Raw genomic sequence first — 21,922 nt, 5'->3', positions numbered from 1 at the left:
ACCCCTCTCGCCAGATCTCTCAAAAAAAATATGCGCTCCCGGAACCGAGACTCACCCTCAGTAACAACCCCCAGTCTCAGAGATGCAAGTCCTGGAGCTCCTGGATGTTTGTGGCCCACCCTATGCGCTCTGGGTGGAGAACTTCTGAAAGGGAGTAATGGGACTGGGCCCCCATGGGTCCTGCTCCCGCCTTAGAGCACCCGGCCTGGATGCCACTGCTGGGTACCAGGCACCAGAGGAGGAGTTAGTAAAATTCAAGGAAGGCGTGCCAAACCTGAGGGTCCCAAAGCGCCCGGCCAAGTCAGCGAGAGAAAGACGGTACTGCGGCCCCAGGCCTCGCGGAGGTGGGAGACCAGAAGAGACTCCGGTGGAGCTAGAAGGGGGTCTGTGCAGGTCTTGAGGCCTGCTCCACCTCCAGCCATAGCCCAATTTGGCCCCTTCCCTGGCTCTGCTCCACCCTCATCCAAGTTTCACAGAGGGGTGCCAGGGGGTCGAGGCAGAACCTGAGAGGACAGGTCAGCCTCCTAAGGCTCCCACGGCCTCCAAGCCCTTCCCCACACAGCAGCCAAATCATCCTAGTGAGCTCACCTTCCAGCGGTTCCTGAAAAGGCTCTTCCCCAACCACACCATTCTCACCTCATTTCCCTGTGTTTTCCCCCAGCTCATATCTCTGCAGCCACATAGGCATCCTAGCTGTTCTTGGAAGGCACAAGACCCATCCAGCTTCAGGGCCTTTGCACTGGATCACCAAGTTTGCATCCTTTACCTATCATTCAGATGGCTTTTCTTTTTGTTTATTTTTGATTGCTCTGAGTCTTTGTTGCTGCACAAGGGCTTTCTCTAGTTGCTGTAGAAGGGGGCTACTTTTCATTGCAATGCTGGGGCTTCTCATTTTGGTGGCCTCTCTTATTGCAGAGCACAGACTCTAGGCGCTTGGGGCTCAGTAGTTTCTGCTCCAGGGCTCCCAGTAGTTGTGGTGCACAGGTTTAGCGGCTCCTAGCACGTGGTATCTTCCCAGACCAGGGATCAAACCCCTGTCTCCTGAATTGGCAGGCAAATACTTCACCACTGAGCCACCAGGGAAGCCCCTAGATGACTTTTCAATGTCACTCTCTTTCCTGACCATTCTGACAAAAGTAACCTCTATCCGTCACATGTAAACAGCAGTCTGGAGTCCCATTTGGGAAAAGGTCCGGGTAGTGGGGCCACTCCATGAGTGAGACTTAAAATTGCAGTTTCGGTGGTTCCCACTTATAATCCTGGGCTGCAAACTGAGTTGGCGCACAAAAATGCAGTTCTGGTTTTACTTTAACATTTTTACCAAGCCATTTATCTTGTGAGTCCTGGGATTTTGTTAAACCCTAGGTGCACTTGGCCAGGCCTCCGGAGCTCAGAAATTCCAAGACCTGCTCCTTTTCTTATCTAATGTACTGCCTGACTAGCTGTTGGCTGCGGGCTAGTCACGGGCTAGCACGGAATCCCGGCAGTGTCCAGGCAGGTTAGAAGCAGGTCAGAGGCCTGCTCTCCTGCTTCTGAATCCTGAACAAGACTTCCTCCATTTTAATTTCCCCAACAGTTGTCCTCAGAATTGTTTGAGATGAAGAGCATAGAAATAAGACAAAATAAGACGAACAGTCTTGCTAATTCTGTAGGTCAAATAACAATTCCAAAGGGTCAAAAGAAACAAGATAAAGATACAAGCAAGAGGTTAAACTGCAGAAAACCATTTCTGAGCAGTAAGGAATGTAGTAAAGAAAAAGTCTCACCATGAGTGAGAAATATATTTTTGTACATTAACTTACCAGCAGGAATATTTAGCTTGGTGCAAAACTAATTGCAGTTTCAGACCATAAATTTCAAATTCATTATAACTAGGCTCAAACACATTTTTAGTAATCAAAATAGGAACCATTACAATCAACACATGTTTTCCAATGAGAAATAAGTTTGTTTATCCTTGTAGCATAAAAATCCATGCTTCAGGATTTGATGAACTCTTTAAAAGCATTTTCTGCATCCTGCTGGTTGTGGAAGGGTTTTTCCTGGAAAAAGTTGTTGAAATGCTTGTAGTAGTAGCAGTCAGTTGGTGAGATGGAGGTGGACATGGTGAATAAGGCAAAGCTTCGTAGCCCAATTCATTCAACTTTTGGAGTGTTGGTTGTACAACATACAATCGGGCGCTGTCGTGGATAAGAATTGGACCCTTTCTGTTGACCAATGCTAGCTTCAGGCATTGCAGTTTTCGGTGCAGCTCATCAATTTGCTGAGCATACTTCTCAGATGTAATGGTTTTGCTAGGATTCAGAAAACTGTAGTGGATCAGACGGGCAGCAGACCACTGAACAGTGACCATGTCCTTTTTTTGGTGACACTTTGGCTTTGGGAAGTGCTTTGAAGCTTCTTCTCGGTCCAGCCACTGAGTTGGTCATTGCCAGTTGTCGTATAAAATCCACTTTTCATTGCATGTCACAATTTGATTTAGAAATGGTTCATTGCTGTTACATAGAATAAAAGAAGACAACACTTCAAAATGACATTTTAAAAAAATCTTTGGTCAGCTCATAAGACACCCACTTATTGAGCTTTTTCACCTTTTCAACTTGCTTCAAATGCTGAATGACCTTAGAATGGTTGTCGTTGAGTTCTTTGGCAACAATAATCACTTTGGTTATTATAATCACTAGTTATAATCACTCCTCATCTTCAAGGATCTCGTCTCCTTTGCAAAACTTCTTGAACCACCACTGCACTGTATGTTTGTTAGCAGTTCCTGGGCCAAATGCACTGTTGATGTTGCAAGTTGTCTCTGCTGCTTTACAACCCACTTGAAAATCACTTGAATTTGCTTTTTGTCTAACATCATTTCCATAGTCTAAAATGAATATAAAATAATGGGCAGAGGAGCCTGATAGGCTGCAGTTCATGGGGTCGCTGAGAGTTGGACACGACTGAGCGACTTCACTTTCACTTTTCACTTTCATGCACTGGAGAAGGAAATGGCAACCCATTCCAGTGTTCTTGCCTGGAGACTCCCAGGGACAGGGGAGCCTGGTGGGTTGTCGTCTATGGGGTCGCACAGAGTTGGACACAACTAAAACAACTTAGCAGCAGTAGCAGGAGCAGCAAGTCATTAGCAAAAAAACATAAAGTAGGGAATGCACATTAAAATAATGTAAAACATAACCACATTTATTTAAGAATGTATTCCAATATCAAACAGCAAATTTCAACAGTGTAAAATTGCAATTACTTTTGCACCAAATGACACCTTCTGTCAAGGTACAATTACATTTTTCTATGAAATTTTGTAATACTTTTGTTCCTTGCAAAATTTTAAGCAGGGGTTCTAAGGAGAAGCTAGTATTAGAGACAGACAAAGTAGGAAATAGCATTTGAGTCAATAACACCTGAGTTTTCATGGAGGGGTGGGAAATAATAGGTGGTCCCCTTCCAGTACAAATCATCCACATGTGTTAGAAATCCAGAGAAAGGGGTTCCTAACTGATACATAGAGATAGTGTTTTTACATCATCAGTCACAATACATGCTAATTGAGGGGCTCTTTCAAAAAACATACTGTAGGTTTTAGGGAAAACGGTCCATTCACAATAGCTGATGAAGTTCTCCAATAAGCAGGGTTCCCCAAATTCGAGAAGTTGGTCCACATAGCAGTCCCTTGTCAGCCTTCTCACAACCTATCAGTAAGTGGTTGTGACTATTAAAGTAACACATGAAATTGGCATATAATGCTGTGTTCAAGGCTTGAGCTATTTCTTTACCAGTGCTGTGTAATCTAGCAGACAGATAAATCTTGTCCATACAGAGGCGAAGTTAAGAAAGAACAGGCCTTGTTTACTGGGCGGGCAAAGTTATCCTGAGTTCAGGTCTGGCTTAGGTTTCTCCAACTGAAGATTCCACAGTTGATTTCTTCGTATCTTTCTTTTAATTGTAACATATCCTTGAAGGTTGAGGAATGAATGACTATCCACATTACAGTCAGGCTTCCAAGAATAATCTCTTCATGAGAATAACAGTGGGTTAATGGCACATATTTCCATCTTTCCTGTTCAGGGATTGTCACTAATATAGTATGACCCTTCCCCTCTGCAGTCTCACATCAGCAGGTGTGGGAGGACCTCTAGGCTGCTTCACCAAGACTTTAGCTCCAATTGCATTTATTTCATTTGTGGGTCTAAACTCTGCATCACTTCTAACTGTTAATAAAGTGGGAGGTTCTCCTTTTTGTACTTTGCCAATTACACATGAAAGGGCTTCCCTGGTGGTTCATCAGTAAAGAGTCCACCTGAAATACAGGAGATGTGGTTTGATCGCTGAGTCAGGAGGATCCCCTGGAGGAGGAAATGGCAACCCACTGTATTATTCTCACCTGGGAACTCCCATGGACAGAGGAGCTACAGTCCATGAGGTCCCCAAAGAGTCAGACACAACTTAGCGATGAAACAACAACAGAATCAGCAACTGGGCAGTTTGATCATGTAGATTAATAAATAGATCATCCTTTCCCTCATTTTGTAGAATTACTTGGATTTCTTCTTGGTAGTCTGGGTCTATCACTCCCCCACAGACACAGATCCCTTTTAACGCTAACCTGGAGCATTCTCTGATTAATCTAAAGTGTCCAGGAGGCATTTTAAGTCCAATGCCAGTTGAGATAACACATATCAATCTTTTAGTAAGTCTGTGTTCAGATAGAGAGTACAAACCCAGTCTGGCAGGCTCAGGAGTAGCTCAGAAAGAAACTAATACTCCTGGGCCAATTTCCCAATACTCAGTTTTTTGGAGATGGAAGTCTATTTTATACATCTGTAACTTGGAATAGTCATTCTCATCGAAGGAGTTTCTGATTCTCCTGGATGTTTATTATGTAAAATATTGAGGGAAATATTCAAGCTAGTCCTCCAGTTTTTATAACAGCCCTCTCCAAGTTTAATTAATTGCTGTTTAACCAAACCATTCATTCTTTCAATCAAACCAGCTGCTTGAGGATAATAAGTAATATGAAAGATCCATTATATATTATGTTCCTGTGAAAGCTCTTGTATTAATTTGCCATTAAAATATGACCCATTGTCACTCTGAATTTGAAGTAGAATACCATAATATAAATTATCTCCAATGTTTTAATAGTGTTAGTCTGATTGGCTTTGCTGAAGGGAATGACCGCTAAACATCCAGAACAGGTGTCCACAGCAGTACACGCATATTGGCATCCTTTATCTCGAATTAATGGGCCAATATAATCAATTTTCCATATTTGCCCAGGCTTCTTGTCAAGTGCCAATTGTCCTTTGACAAATTGCGTCAAGTTTCTACGCTTGATATGTTGACAAGCTGAACATTGTGAAATAACAGATTTAATGAGGTCCATAGTTAAGGAAATACCTGTATCCTGAGCCCACCTGTATGTTGCTTTTTCTCCCAGATGGCCACATTTTCTGGCGTGCCCACAAAGTCAAACCTTTTAAGTCACTGGAGTCTGGATCAACTTCTACTGCTTGGATTCAGGTTTGTTCCTCTGTAATAACATCTATACCATTGTTCCGTAGAATTTGGAACACTGTGAGCATCTACATGAAAGACTGAAACATTAATAGTCTGAACGATTTCCCAAATGTCAAACTGTAATTCCTTTCCCCATAGCTCTTTGGAGTGAATTTGCCAGTTATTCCTTACCCTTGTGCATGTGTGCTAAGTTGCTTCAGTTGTGTCTAACTGTTTGCTACCCCATGTACTGTAGCCCACCAGGCTCCTCTGCCCATGGGATTCTTCAGACAAGAATAGTGGAGTGGGTTGCTGAGCCCTCCTCCAGGGGATCTTCCCAACCCAGGGACTGAACCCACGTCTCTTACTTCTCCTGCATTGGCAGTGGGGTTCTTTACCACCTAGGAAGCCCCATTTTTTACCTATAGGGAAAGCCAGGTGGCCAATCCATTGATTGACCAAGAATCTGTGTACATATGGCACTCATTCCCTTGCTTTAATACCTGATACACCGCATATAACTCAGCAAATTGGCTACCTTTACCTTCCTCAGAGTTGTCAGTGATTTAGTGGTGACCGGATTATGTGCCACCACTTTCCAATAGTGAATGGATCCTATGTATTTGGCTGATCCATCAGTGAAACATGCATGCTGTTTTTCTAGTGCAAAGAGTCAAAAGTTTGTGTTATTGTTTAGTTGCTAAGTCATGTCTGACTCTTTTGCGACACCATAGACTGTAGCCAGCCAGGCTCCTCTGTCCGTGGGATTTCCCAGACAAGAGTGCTGGAGTGGGTTGCCATTTCCTTCTCCAGGGGATCTTCCCCACCCAGGGACTGAACCTGCACCTCCTGCCTTGCAGGCAGATTCTTTTCTGCTGAGCCACCAGTGAAGAGTCCAAGGGCTTTCTCCATTTTACAAGCAACTCAGTTATCTCAGGCCTAACTATAGCTTTAAATAGGAATTTTGGAAATCTTTAGTAGGAACTTCAGAAATCTTCTCATTTAAGGCAGCAACCTCGTATGGCCAGGTTTGGCTTTGTCCTGAATATACCATTTCCATTTCATTATGCTGGATTCCTGAGCTTGCCCAATCCTGTGGGTTTTGGGTGAACTTTGTACCCATAACATGAGTGGCACTTGAGGTCTTAATATTGCAGTATGATTCATAGTCAATTATTCCATATCAATCAAAGCCTAATAACAGCCAGTAACTGTTTTTCGAAGGTAGTGTTATTTCTCCCAGCCTCTGGAAATTTCCTACTTCAGAAGCCCAAAGGCACTCTTTTGTCTTGCTGTTTTTGCTATAAGCTTCAATTAGCATAGAGCTCATTGATATATACATGTAATTTTATGTCCCTTTATCGTAGCTCATGGAGTATCCGATAATAAAACTAGAATTTAATATTCAGTGTAGCATAACATTTGTGTGTGTGAGAGAGAAAGAGGGTATTAACCCTGTGGCCGGGGGAGGCTTTATCCCATCAAATAAAAAATGAGGTTTGTCAGGGAACCAGAAAGAACCAAGAGGCTATCTTGGATTTCCGTGGCCACAACTGTTTGATTTATAGCTATTGTTTACCCATTTTAAATTCCTTGATTTAGGAGTAGACTGTTGTCATGTTCTAAGGACATCAGGATAGCAAAAGTCTGACAATGAGGGGTAAATTTGTTTTTGTAGAATGAGCCTTATCTATGTGTGTCACAATCTTCATAGATTATTGTGAAATAATATTTACTTTGCCAAGGAACAAAATATTTTAAAAACAATTATAAATAACTTAAGGGCAAAGAAATTCACATAATCTGTTATCAAAAGCCACAGTCCAAGAAAACTTTTTTTCTCTTAACATAGAGAGAAAACCAAATTCTAGTCTGATACAAACTTACTGTTAATAACAACTTTTGTTTATCTAGTTAATTTTAGTTTAATCTTAGAAAGTCCTTTCTGTAAATCTTGAAGAGGTAGTATTTTTGCAAAGACATCAGAATGAAACCATAGTTCTCTCTAATCACAAAAAGGCTTAAAAAGACAGGTTTAAAATCTGATTACAATGCAATCGGCAAAGTAACTTGGTTACTGCTGTGACACGTAACACTTAAAGATAGTAACTAAAATTATGACTGATAATATTTTACCAGGACATATCAGATCTTTTTGAATTCTGTATAATTTCTAGAATATCTGTATTAGTAAGATTTACCATACAAAGTAACTTAAGAAGATTTTTGACAGCACTTATTTGACAGAACTTCTCATGTACCTATAATATAATGAACCTAATTAGTTTAATACCTTTCTTCGGGATGCCTCAGGGGCCTTCTGAAGCACCCTCAAAGTTAGCTAGAAGTCAAAAGAACTTCATTAGAATTTGATCTTGGGAAGTTCTGTCAAAAATATCAAAGAGTTTAGAACACTTAGTCAGATAAGATCAGAGGTCACTATGAAACAATAGTTATTCACTCAGCCAAAGTAACAATAAAAGGTTTCAAAAGCAAATACAGAACAAATCACTTAAAAGGTAAAGAAACTTAAAATCTGTCATCAAAAGACAGTTCAACATCCCAAGAAAACTTGTACCATGCATAAGATTCTTTTCTTGGGGTCCACTTTCCACAAATCCTTATCACTTTCTATAGTAAGCACTTTATTCTTCCATTCAAAAACAGACACCTGAAAGTCAGACCTGTTTATTTTTCCTTTCACAAAATGCAATTCCATTCCTCATAACTTATCCCACTTTCCTTAAGCAACCCTGAACTGTCCTTTATATTAGCATTCTGTATATTGGTGAACATAAATACCAGTGATCATTTCTAAAAATTTTTGGTTTTCTTAGAGAACATCTCAGGATGGTGCCAAACATATTCATTAATGCTTCTAAACCCTTCACCTCTCTGTAAAAAAGAAAGCTAATGTTTAGTAATTACAGTTTTAGCATACTATTTCATTTGGAAATGGCCTAATTATTCAAATTTCTATCATTTAACTTAATTTAGCACAGCCCTAGGGACTGGGAAGCCTGGTGGGCTGCCGTCTATGGGGTCGCACAGAGTCGGACACAACTGAACTGACTTAGCAGCAGCACAGCCCTAGAATTCAAGTTATCAAAACCTGGAGAACCTATTTTATGTAGACATTCCTAAAGCATAATTATTCTTAATAGAGTTTATCTAAAAGCTCTTATCTCATTTACATTTTCTTTCCTTAAAAGTTTATTCACATCAAGTTTGTAAAATGGACTCAATATCTGGCCCAACTGTGGAATATGATGTTGCCAGAAGCCAAATAGCCCTATAAATTTTGAGCCTCCCTTTTTGTCTAGAGAGTTTTAAATTTCGTTATCTTTTGTTTCAGTTCAGTCATTCAGTCGTGTCCGACTCTTTGCGACCCCATGAATCACAGCACGCCAGGCCTCCCTGTCCATCACCAACTCCCGGAGTTCACTCAGACTCATGTCCATCGAGTCCGTGATGCCATCCAGCCATCTCATCCTCTGTCATCCCCTTCTCCTCCTGCCCCCAATCCCTCCCAGCATCAGAGTCTTTTCCAATGAGTCAACTCTTCACATGACGTGGCCAAAGTACTGGAGTTTCAGCTTTAGCATCATTCCCTCCAAAGAAATCCCAGGGCTGATCTCCTTTAGAATGGACTGGTTGGATCTCCTTGCAGTCCAAGGGACTCTCAAGAGACTTCTCCAACACCACAGTTCAAAAGCATCAATTCTTTGGCGCTCAGCCTTTTCACAGTCCAACTCTCACATCCATACACGACCACAGGAAAAACCATAGCCTTGACTAGATGGACCTTCGTCGGCTTTAGCTTTATGTAAAATCTCTATATATTATTTAGCCCATTGTATTTCCCAAAACTTTATAGTCTGGGCTGGTCCCTGAAATTTGGAGGGATTAATCTCCATTCCCAAGTGTTGGGATCCCAATCTACCCCTGCACTAGCTATTATCAAATGAACTCTTCTTTTGTTAACTTTGCTGCACCTCTTTCAGTATTGAGCTTGTGCAAACTTTACAGTGAGTTTTTCGGCTACCAACTGGGAAGTGGAGACTTGGTCAGCTAAAATGTAGCTTTGACTTTGTAACATGGATAATTGTCCTCGCAAATCACATAATTCTTTAATTGTAATTTCTCTTCAACAAGTTTTAATTTGGTTTCCTATACCTTATGGTAAGCAGAGAGGAGGATTCAGCCTCTCTGACCCAGTGAGGTCCATTCTTGTCCTTTCTCAACTGGCACAAGCCAAATTGGCACAAACATTCAATAATTTCAAAAGATTCAGCCTGTTTTAATTTGGGGTCCCGTTCTCACACAATCCAGTGTATATGCCCCCTTATTACTGCTAGTAAGCAGTAAGGCAAATCTTCCCATCATGGAATGAAAACTTCATTAATCTTAACCTCTTTCTTCTTAAAGAGTGGTATTTTGTTTCACAAATACTGCTCACAGCACCAATTTATATTTTGCCCAAAGTTTGACTTCCGTTTTAGGTTTAAAAGGTTACACTCAAATAAACAGTCTCAGTATTTAATAGAGGAGTATTTAACTTAATTTCAAAGTACAATCATTAAAAGAAAAGAGAAATAAAAACCATAGAGAGGAACATCACATACATCAGCAAATTGGGCCGATGACCAACATCTAGATTTAAGCAGGGAACTGAGAAGTCCCAAGTGAAAACAACCTGGAGTCCCAATTAGGAAAAAGTCCAGGGTAATACTTCAAATTGCTCTTTGGGCGGTTCCCACTTATAATCCCAGACTGCAAACTAATATCATCATCAGTACATGCAAAAATGCAGCTCTGGTTTTACTTTAACATTTTTACAATGCAGCTTGTTTTATCTTGTGAGTCATAGTGAAAGTGAAAGTCGCTCAGTTGTGTCCGACTCAAGAGCCCATGGACCATAGCCTGCCAGGCTCCTCTGTCCATGGAATTCTCCAGGCCAGAATACTGGAGTGGGCAGCCATTCTCCATCCTCCTTCTTGGGTTGGGATCTCCCCAACCCAAGAATTGAACCCAGGTCTCTCACATTGCAGGTGGAGTCTTTACCATCTGAGCTGCCAGGAAAGACCATAAAATTTTTTTAAAACCTCAGGCATGGTTGGCCAGACCTCCAGGAGCTCAAGAAGTACCATTCTCTTTCTTATCTAAAGTACTGCTTGACTTGCTGTGCTTGTGGGTAGGCACAGAATCTGAGCAGTGTCCAGGCAGGTCAGAAGCAGGTCAGAGGCCTGCTCTCCTGCTTCTGAAGCCTGAACAAGACTTCCTTCATTTTAATTTCCCTACAGGACTCTCCTGGATGCTCCCCAGTGTGACCAGGTGGCTGGAAGCAGAGATGATAGATGACTTTGATGCCACACAAGCTTAATATCACATGCCACTTCTGCTGTTCATTTTGTTTGGGTATCCTTAGACAGTAATTTTGTCTCGGAGTTTCTGTTTTCTCATCTGTAAAATGGGAACAATAATTTCTTCCTTTTGGGGTTGCTGTGATGAAGTGAGATAGTATGTGGTTCCTGGGGGCCCCTAAGTTAACTGGATGAACTAAAGGTAGGGAAACAGCTTAATACAGTCCTCTTGCTCCCATGTATGTAGATAGAATAAAACAATATCAAGAGAAGAGAAGAGGCTATGTCCCTGGTTACACAAACTGAGAAGCAGCCTAATCTGCTGCCTCTCTGTGCTTCCTGATCTGTTCCTTGCACTCACTCCCCACTACATGCTCTCCCTGTGATGCAGGTGAGCGCTGATGGGGACTCCCTGGCACCTAGATGCTTCTTCCTACATGCCTCTCTCCCCCCACCGCTTCCTCCCCCAGCTACCTCTCTTCTGTACATCAACGTCTTCTAGAGCCTTGCTCCTTAAAGTGTGGCCAAGGATCTGCATTTGAAAAAAATTCCCAGGTGATTCAACCCCAGGAGATACATGTGGTCTGAGAAGCACTAGATGGCAGTCTAGAGCAACTCCATCTAAAATGCATGAGACAGCTTTCTGAGTTTGATGGTGTTTGGTACAGTTACTGGAAATTTTATCTCAAGCCACAAGAGTATATCCACATTACTTTAGGAAATCCGTATTTCATTCATCCTGGGAGAGTATATTCCTGATCTCCACCATAGGACACTAATATTTATTTGCTATTAAAAAAAAGAAATCATTTTAATAAAAATACTACAGAATATGATTTTAAAGGTACATCACATTTAGATTTGTAACAGATGATTCTTCTCTATGCTTCTCGATTAACAGATTAACCACTTTTAGTGTTTTTTTGTTTCTCCTTGTGTTTAATTTTATCTTTCTATTGCTATTTCTTGAATTTTTTCCACCTAAACTTTAAACTTTTCTTTTTGTATTGGGGTATATTTATTGGACTTTTATGTTTAGATTTATCTTTAGATTTCCTGCTATGGAATTAAGGATTTAGCTTTCCTACCAGCCCTCCCCCAACATACACCAAAATACACATATAAATTTCCCCCTGCCATCCTCCCAAAAGAGCTGAATCACTAGTCAATATTCAGTTCTTATATTATGATCATGATTATTATTCAATTTTTTGTATCCCCTGGATTTAGTGATTATTTTATCATTTGCTTGGTTTTTAAGACACTAGTGAATCCATTCCAAAGCTTCCAAATGAACTAAATATTTTGCATATGTCTAAAAACAGCAGATAATCAGTTTTGTTTTCTTCTAGAGACATCCCTCCTGGAGTATCTATCTTTTGATTCTAGGCTGGGGTTGCTTGCTTTCTTTATCTGGAAACATTGCTGACATCCCAGGTCTTTCTCATCATCCCTTCCCTGTGTTTAGCCTCACTTCTTTCCTAGTTTAGTTCATTATTTTTCTGAACCACATCTTCCAGTAGATTTCTAAGAAAGAGTGTATGCAAGGTCAAGTTTTCGAGACCTTGTTTGGCTTAAAATGTCTTTACGCTCATACTTAATAATCACGTAGACATATGTTACTGCTGCTGCTAAGTCGCTTCAGCTGCGTCCAACTCTGTGCGACCCCATAGATGGCAGCCCACCAGGCTCCCCCGTCCCTGGGATTCTCCAGGCAAGAACAGTGGAGTGGGTTGCCATTTCCTTCTCCAATGCATGAAAGGAAAAGTGAAAGTGAAGTCGCTCAGTTGTGTCCGACTCTTAGCAACCCCATGGACTGCAGCCTACCAGGCTCCTCTGTCCATGGGATTTTCCAGGCGAGAGTACTGGAGTGAGTTGCCACTGCCTTCTCCAATGTTACTAAATTGTAAATAATTTTCCTCAAAATTTTGTGGGCATTGCTTTATTGTTTTGGGCTGACTCAGAAAAAAGCAACCAATGAAAGTTCCCAAGGGCTGGTGGCATTGGCTCTATCGTCGAGCCCACCATCACCAAATATATCAAGGTCACTAGGCTTGAATCTTTGAACAGAGTCCCCTGGAGACAGATATGCAGCGAGACGCTTGCTCTATCTCCTCCTCTCCTAAGGGCTGTATGACCACTGTCCCCCTACGCCTACCTCCATCAGTTTTCCTTCAAAATATGATATGAGAACAAGGATTAAGTTCTTTCGATTATGACCTATTTTCACTCTTGCCTCTCAAGTCACTAAACTGAAATGCGCTGGAACTTCTGTTACAGATTATCAGTGGAGACAGGTTTCTTTTCCAGATCAATCCCTTCATACATGTTCATTCTTCTTAATTTCATTCTTGGAGGGTAACCTTAACCTCCAGTTTTGGGGTTACTACCTTGTAGCTCTCTCACAGTCACATTCTCTGTGCCATTTCTGGAATGCCAGTATCCAGAACACCTCCCACAAACCACATTGCTTCTAACACCTAAACAGCCCCTCCTGCCCCACCCCTATTTAGCAGGCCATGTGGTTATCCCACTCCAGAAAGCCTCATGTTGCTTCCTGGCAGAGTCTATCTGTGCATTCCAGGATTGAAGTTCTGAAACATCCCCCACATGAATGCCCACAGGCATCACCCTGCTCTCAAGGGAGAGAACTGGGGACAGACAGGTTGAGTGACTTGCCCCTGGACACCTAGTCCTGAGAACCTGTGAGATAAAGAAAGTGGCTCTTCCTCTCTTGGTCAGCTGCCCAGGTGGTGATGGGGTTAGAATGCCTCCTGGCAACTCAGATCCCCACGGGCTCCTCGGCTGGAGAATTAGCAAAGACAAGAGGATGAGTCTTAGCTCTTAAATGTCAGACCTCCTTCTGGCTACACACCATCAGCTAATTATGAGGCCAGGGCCAGCATTAGCAACCCTGACGCCACCCCACCCCACCCCGCTTACCCCAGGACCCCAACTGGCAATAGGTCACAATGCTCCAGCTGCCCAACCAACCAGAATGACTGACCGAAGTGGGAGGAGGTGAGGAGGGTTTGCTGAGTGGGTGTGTGAGGAGGGGGAGATTCCTAAACAGTCCAACTCCCCACTGCCTGAGCCTACTCCTGAGGTCTGCCACCACCCCCTCCCATGCTCCCACTCCTCCTCTCGCCCAGCACTAGTCCTTCCTGCAACCTCCACCTTCCTCCATGACCCACCTCTGCTTACCCAGGCCCGAAGCTGCTGTTTCTCCTACCCCAGTCCCTCCCAGGGGCATGGGTGCAGGGGAGGGATCAGCTAGTCCAGTGGGTCCATGTGTGTCCCCCTGGGGCCCTAGCTGGGCCCAGGTCCTGGACAGTGTCCTAGGACTGGGGGCACTGGGGCTGACAATTCGGGGCATCTTTTCCACAACTGGCCCAGCCTTGCTGCTGCTGCTGCTACTGGTCAGCTTCCTGGCCTTCGACATGCTCCACCGGTAAGTGGACTGCAGCCTACAGGTTGGGCAGGTGAGCAAACCATCAACCTCCCAAAACCCAGCTGCCACCCTTTCTCTCCACAGGCCTGCAGGTCCCACCTGGTCACAGCACACACATCTCACAAGGGGCCAGAGTCAGGGGGCCGGCGAGGGTCCAGGGCATCAGGAGGCTCCACCTGCAGTGGCAGTCACAGGACGACTCAGCCTCCAGGAGGCTCTGCTGCTGCTGTTCCTGGGCGCGGGGTTGCTCCTGGGAGCCCGCGGTGTGCCCTTGGCCCTGCTTGCCCTTGCTTTTTGCCTTCATCCTTGGACCTGAGTGCCCTCTGGAAATACACTGACCATGCTGTTTCCTCAGGCTTCCTTTCCTCCACCCTAGGTTGGGAAGGTGGGAGGATACTCCTTTATCCCCCAGCCTGCATCTTGGGGGACCTCTGGCCTCACAATGTGGACAGTGGGTACCTAAGTCTGAGTCTTAGGTAAAGGGCATCAGTAAAATGTGAGATAAGGGACATGGAGCCCAGTGCAGGGTGTGGAGCCATCTCGGAACCTGTGGGTTGGGGGAGGCTATTCTGGCCTCCTCTGTGATTCTACAGAACTTCTCGTGAAATAATTATAAGAGAGTGAAGCAGAGCTGGATACAGGCCAGCAGGGAAGGGAGGGCTCCAAAGAGGGCTTTCCACAAGAAGATACGAAAGACTACATCTATGGACTCACCAGGCTCCCCTAAAGCCTGAAGGGTCCACGAGAGAGGTGGACCTCACACCCAGCAGTGGTCTTTCTCTTGGCTGGCCCCCACCCTGACCCGGGTCATAATAGGGCTCCTCTGGGGAGGGTGGGGGCACTGAGAGTAGGGGCTCAACTCTGGCTGCCAGGCTGTCCTGGGTGCGGCAGGAAGCAACATGACTTAGGTGGCTCTGCCCAGAGGTAAGACCCAGGCCCCAGTACAGAGCCCCACCACACCCATGCTGGTCCCTCCTGATCCCTGCACCCGCACCTGCCCTGAGGTCCCAGGCATCTCAGGGCTCCTGCAGCTGGCCTGGCCCTCTCCCTAGGTGCGCCAGCCACGATGCAGCAGCTACGAGTGGAGACGGATGCCATCGGGGCCGGCGAGGGGCCGCCACGCGCGGTGCCCTGGTCAGCCTGGGTCTCCCGGGAGGGCTGGGCGCGCTGGTGCATGTGTCACGTGCCCCCGAGCTGGACCCAGTGGTGGGCGACGTCCGGCTGGCGGCAGCCGCTGCAGCGCGTGCTGTGGGGTCTGGAGGGGGTCCTCTACCTGCTGCTGGCCCTGATGCTGTGTCACGCGCTCTTCACCACCGGCTCCCACCTCCTGAGCTCCCTGTGGCCCGTGGCGGCTGCGGCGTGGCGCCATCTGCTGCCGGCTGTCCTGCTGCTGCTGCTCAGTGCCCTCCCCGCGCTGCTCTTCGCCGCCTCCTTCCTGCTGCTCTTCTCCACACTGCTGAGCCTCGTGGGCCTCCTCACCTCCATGTCTCACCCAGGCAACGCTCAGGACTTGGACCAATAGAAGGGCAACCCCATCCCGCTGCTTGTGTCTGTTGAGCCCTGGCCTAGGGCCTGAGGCCCAGGGAAGAGGGAGGGCAGTGGGACCAGGGGCTTTCTGTGTCAGCAGGCCCCCAACCTACAGTCTTTAGTTGGGACTGGGCGGGACATGGTGATATTGCTGGAGCTGGCAGGATATAGACTGGCTTGACCTCTGGGCACCTCCCTCAAGCTGATGCTGCAGGTACTCGGTGTGGAGGGCCAGAAATTTTGAGAAGAGATGTTAGGGCAGAAGGGATAGCCAGGAGCAGAGCTTGGCCAAGCCATCAAGAGTTTCCACATGCATGTGCTGATGCTACTGGGGCCCCTTTAGCAGCTGGCAGCATCTTTTTCTTGCAGCTGCTCAAAATTGTCTCAGCTTTAGACTCATAGCAACTTCTACCTCTATTTACCATTCCCCCCACCAACCACTTCTTTTCGCTTGCCCAGGCTCTAGAAAGGGCTCAATGACAGAAACGTAGCTGAGAGAGGACTAGTCAGAATCCTCATGAGACCTCAGCTTTCACCTTCCAGATGTTTCTGCCCAAGCATTCCCCACTCCCTAGACTTCCTCCCTCCTGCCTCGTCAATATCCCCAAGTCTGGGAAGTGAGCCAACCAACGCAGTGAGCTTCCCAGGGAGAGCTTACTCTTTAAGACTCCTGAGGTTTGCTACGGAAAAACAAACAAGAAGTCCCATTTCACCCACCTATGCGGTGTGTGACCTTGGCCAGTTAATTCTTTTGAGCCTTGGTATTAAGTGGGTCCTGTCATGGAGCTGCTGTGAGTCAAAGGCAATAATATCTGTGTGTGAAGTACTTTGTAAAGACCAGAAAATTGTAAGATATTGTATGGAACTCTAAATAACAGAAAGCTTCTCTAGGCCTTCAGAGAAATGTTCTGTCCTGGATACAGTTTGGACCCTACAGTGGTAAACGGAGGATGGATGAATGTGAACAAGAGGTAAAAGGTCATGAAATCTCAAAATATGCAGGTGTTGAACTCTTCTGACTGTGAAATGCTCGGTGGGGCTTGGTGCCAGGTGACGGCTTGCACAGCCATGTGAGTGGGGAAAACATAGCCCATAGGTTTCTAAAACCAACCCAACAAGCTGTTTAGAACACCAGGAGAGCCTTGGAAGGTGGCATCCCTGGATGCCCAGGATGCTGCCTTTTCACATCTCAGCTAACCCTCCCGACAAAACAGTGAGTGATTAGTCACTACAAGTAAGACACATGATAGGTAAGACCCACCCACCTGACCCCCACCCCACTCCAGGCCTCCACTTGATCCCTGACCCTATCCAATTTGATAGATATTGCCCATTTGATGTCTGGTCTGCCTGGTAAAGTCAGGTTGTTTGAGTCCTAGTCCAGCCTGACAAGCTACTAAAGAGAAAGCAATGGAGGAAACATAACCTCACAGAAGACCCCAGGGCTTCTCAGTGCCCGTTCTTTAAGCTCCTGTTAAGCCCGGATGCCAATCTTGGGCCCCTCGCTAACTTGGCTGTGCATTGTTGGCCAAGGATATCACTCTGGAGCCTTGGGACCATTCTAATTGAGAGAGGAGGTTTTGGCCCAAACCAGAGACACTGAGAAGCAGGGTTTTGGCAGAAGCAAGGAGAAAGCCTTCTTCCCTTCCCCATGTAAACGTATATCTTCTACCCTCCTGTATCGCTGGTGTGAGGTAGGGTGGCACAGGCAGACCAGACATCAAATGGGCAATATCTATCAAATTAGATCAACACAATAGCCTGTGACCCAAAATGCTATGTGACACACAGCAACCCAAGAAAAATTCTCCCAAAGGCCCAAGATGGTCTTGCTCCTCAAAGTGTGGTCCCAAAGCCAACAGTATCAGCATCACCTGGAAACTGGCTACACATGGAGTTCCAGGCCTCACCCCAGGAGTCACGAATCAGAGCCTGGATTTTTAACAAGACTCCCAGGGGATACACTGGGAGAAGTCTGAGAAGCACTGCAGGTGAGGGAATATGTTGAAGGGATATGTCTGAGAATGGAGCACTGTGGAGATGAGGCAGCAGTTAGAAGGAGTGGAAGTTAAACAGATTGATCTTGAAATCCCAGCTTTGAGTGAAAAATAGCTGAACGAGAAATAATAGAATTCTTTTCACAAATTTTAAATGCATGCCAGCAAAACCAGACACTTTTAAAAAATAAGAATAAAAAATAGAATGGAATGGCCAACTCTAGAGTCAGGCAAATGGGATGGAGTATACAGGTAAAGGAAAAGTGAGGAACCTTGAGGGGTGGGGATCCAGTAACTTCTGTAGCCTGGCCAGAAAAGTAAATCCGATCAGGTGGAGCATAAAGAACCGGAGCGGAGGAGGTGTCAGCCGCGAGGGGTCTTGCATTTGAGAAAGTGAGACGAGTTCCACAGCGGCACACAAGCACCCTGGGGGCTACGAGGAGCAGGAGCGCCCGGTAAGATTTTCTCCTGCCCCAAGGACCCGGGAGCAGTGAGTAAGAGCGGCCAGGATGCGGGAGGGTCCCAGAGGACGGTGTCAAGGGAGCTCACAAAGCTGGGGGCGCCGCTTCAGCTAGAGGTGTGAATGACCACCCTGGTGGGAAAAAGAGGGGATGCCTGGAAGGGGTCAGGGCGGCGCCAGGGAACCGCTCTGGACCAGCTAAGGGGGGCCGGGAGAGGGCGCTCTTACCCAGACGCGGCTCCGCGCACTAGAGGGTGAGCAGAGCGACCCTGCTCGCAGAGTCTGTGGCCGCGAGCCGGGGCCGGGGGCCGGGGGCCGGGGGCCGGGGGCCGGGAGGGGGCGGCTGGGCCCCGAGGGGAGGAGAAAGGCGGGGCCTGCGTTGCTCTGGGAGGTTGCCCCAGGTGCCGGGGCCGAGTAAGGGGCGCATAGGCTCAGGGGCACCGGAGAGGGGTCTGGGCAACCGCTGGGGAGTTCCAAGCTGGCGCTTTGACCGTGGAGGCAGAGTGCGGTCGGCAAGGGCCCAATGTTGGGAAGAAAATACCAAACCTAGCCAGAGACCAGAGGCCTGTGGGCACCCACACAGGGAAGTGCTAGCTATCCCCGTAAATCAACACCTTCCCTCCACCTCCACCGCCGCCCCCCCCCCCGTCTCCCCCCTTCCCCCCCTCCCCGCGGAATCATAGTCTGCAGACTCGATGCCAGGCCTGCCTCCCTGGCGGAGATCTCCAGCTCTGATTTCGAAGAGTCGGACTTGGCTGCGTGGGGGACGGAAGCGAAGAGGAGATGATGTGTCTCACGGCCCGATCCTAAAACGGGCGGTGGGTGAACCGGTAGATCCTGGGGCCGGGAAGGAGCTTCTCCCGCCCACTGTCTTCACAGCGGCGGCTTCATTGACTACAAAATGTCTTTAACCCAAATCCCTAGCCTGGGTCCCCTAGTCAAAAACCCAGAGACAGCAAGGGCAGAGCTGAGAATCCTGGAGAAGGAAGGGCCCAATCTCGTGAGCTTCACTGTCCCCGACTGCTGTCCTAATCCTAGTCTATTATTCCATTCTTCCTAGGGTAAAGAGCTGCATTTTGTGAGGTTCCGTCAGGATCTAGATGTACATCATCCCACTTCGGACAAGTCATTTTCTGCGGTGCAAACATCTCTATTACATTTCAGATATTTTCATCTTAAAAATAAAAGAACTTAAGAGGTGTAGCTTTTACCATATTTTCTGGCCCGTGTCTTCAAATGTCTAACCAAAATACAGTTTTTAAAACTGATATGTGATACTGTATACTTAAAAATATTTGTAACATATATGAAAGTTGTAAAACCCTCTAAGCCCAAAGATACCACATCCGTCCCACCAGCGGGAATTCACAGACCATGACGTATGGAAATGCTGCTCACTGGTACCTTTGACTTGACCCGACTTTGAAAGAACTGCTTCTAAGTTTCCACCACTGAGAATTACTGTCAAGTTTTGATAGTTCACCTTTATCCAGTCAAATTCCTTTCTATTCCTAGTTTGCTAGCAGTTTTGATGATGAGTGGAGGTTGAATGATAAAAATTTTTTGCATCTACTACCAGGACTATTTTGCTCAAAATTCTCCAAGCCAGGCTTCAACAGGACATGAACCATGAACTTCCAGATGTTCAAGCTGGATTTAGAAAAAGCAGAAGAACCAGAGATCAAATTGCCAACATCTGTTGGATCGTTGAAAAAGCAAGAGCGTTTCAGAAAAACATCTACTTCTGCCTTATTGACTACGCCACAGCCTTTGACTGTGTGGATCACAACAAACTGTGGAAAATTCTGAAAGAGATGGGAATACCAGACCACCTAACCTGCCTCCTGAGAAATCTGTATGCAGGTCAAGAAGCAACAGTTAGAACCAGACGTGGAAGAACAGACTGGTTCCAAATAGGGAAAGGAGTACACCAAGGCTTGTATTTTGTCACCCTGCTTATTTAACTTATATGCAGAGTACATCATGAGAAATGCCAGACACAAGCTGGACTCAAGATTGCTGGGAGAAATATCAATAACCTCAGATATGCAGATGACACCACCCTTATGGCAGAAAGTGAAGAAGAACTAAAGAGCCTCTTCTTGAAAGTGAGAGAGTGAAAAAGCTGGCTTAAAACTCAACATTCAGAAAATGATGATCATGGCATCCAGTCCCACCACTTCATGGCAAATAGATGGGAAAACAGTGACAGACTTTATTTGGGGGGGGGAGTGCGGGCTCCAAATCACTGCAGATGGTCACTGCAGCCATGAAATTAAAAGACGCTTGCTCCTTGGAAGAAAAGCTATGACCAACCTAGACAGCATACTAAAAAACAGGGACATTTCTTTGCCAACAAAGGTCTAGTCAAAGCTATGGTTTTTCCACTAGTCATGTATGGATGTGAAAGTTGGACTATAAAGAAAGCTGAGAGGCAAAGAATTGATGCTTTTGAAATGTGGTGTTGGAGAAGACTCTTGAGAGTCCTTTGGATTACAAGGAGATGCAACCAGTCCATCCTAAAGGAAATCAGTCCTGAATATTCATTGGAAGGACTGATGCTGAAGCTGAAACTCTAATATTTTGGCCACCTGATGTGAAGAACTGACTCATTGGAAAAGACCCTGATGCTGGGAAAGATTGAAGGTGGAAGGAGAAGGGACGACAAAGGATGAGATGGTTGGATGGCATCACCAACTCGATGGACATGAGTTTGAGCAAGCTCCAGGAGTTGGTGATAGACAGGGAAGCCTGGTGTGCTGCAATCCATGGGGTCGCAAAGAGTCAGACATGACTGAGTGACTGAACTAAACTGACAAGGACTGTTTATTCTGCTTTATTCTGTTTATGTGATGGACATTTGGCTTATTTCCAAGTTTTGGATACTATGAAAAAACATTCTATGAATATTCTCATGCAAGTTTTTTGGCAGATCTGTGATAATTTCCAAAATGAGTTGTACCATGCAGTGGTTCCACTGCTTTTTTTCAGCCTATCCAGCTAATTCACATGGTATTTACATTTCTGTTTCTTGTTTTCACTTTTGTTTGGGTGATTTCGGAGAGAAGGAAATAGCATCTTTATTCTATCACCTTCACACTGTACAATCTCTTTTTTTTTAGCGGCACAGCATACAGGATCTTAGTTCCCCAAATGGGAATGGAATCTATGCCCCCTGCAGTGAAAGCTTGGAGCCTTAACCACTGGACTGCTAGGGAAGTCCCTCTCTTTCCTTTTTAAAGCCAAGAATGCATGATTGGTTTAACATTCAAATATAATCAATGGACTTCACCATATTATCAAACTGAAAAGCATACATGATTATTCCATAGACATAGAAAAGGCATTTGGCAAAATACAATATCCATTCCTGATTTAAAATAAAAACAAACCTTTCAGCAAATTGGCAATAGAAGGAAACTTCCTCAACTTTACAGAGGGCATCTATGATAAACCTACAGTTAATCTCACACTTAATGGTGAAAAACTGAATATTTTTTCCTCTGAGATCAGAAACAAGACAAGTATGTCTGTTCTCCCCATCTCTATTTAACATTGTACTGGATGTCCTAGCCAGGACAATAAGGCAAGAAATATAAATAAAAAGCATATAGACTGGAAA

The 21,922-nt window shown here is 45.4% G+C and overlaps 1 protein-coding gene across 2 annotated transcripts in view; it reads left to right on the top strand.

The window, feature by feature from the left end:
• Nucleotides 1-21,922, top strand: part of TMEM239 (transmembrane protein 239) — a 25,609-nt gene extending 3,687 nt beyond the window's left edge. The window contains exons 2-4 of one of the 2 annotated variants that reach the window (XM_060397646.1): nucleotides 5,444-5,526; nucleotides 10,806-18,554; nucleotides 19,361-21,922. In XM_060397646.1, coding sequence (XP_060253629.1) covers nucleotides 15,383-15,838 — 456 coding nt within the window. In that variant the 5' untranslated portion in view covers nucleotides 5,444-5,526; nucleotides 10,806-15,382 and the 3' untranslated portion in view covers nucleotides 15,839-18,554; nucleotides 19,361-21,922. The remainder of the gene's footprint in view (nucleotides 1-5,443; nucleotides 5,527-10,805; nucleotides 18,555-19,360) is intronic. The other variant, XM_042229818.2, reaches the window with a different exon arrangement.

Source organism: Ovis aries, chromosome 13 (assembly GCF_016772045.2).
Source record: "Ovis aries strain OAR_USU_Benz2616 breed Rambouillet chromosome 13, ARS-UI_Ramb_v3.0, whole genome shotgun sequence".
NCBI classification, from domain to species: Eukaryota; Metazoa; Chordata; class Mammalia; order Artiodactyla; family Bovidae; genus Ovis; species Ovis aries.
The sequence above is the reverse complement of the archived record's forward strand: the minus strand, read 5'-3'. Positions and strand labels throughout refer to the sequence as shown.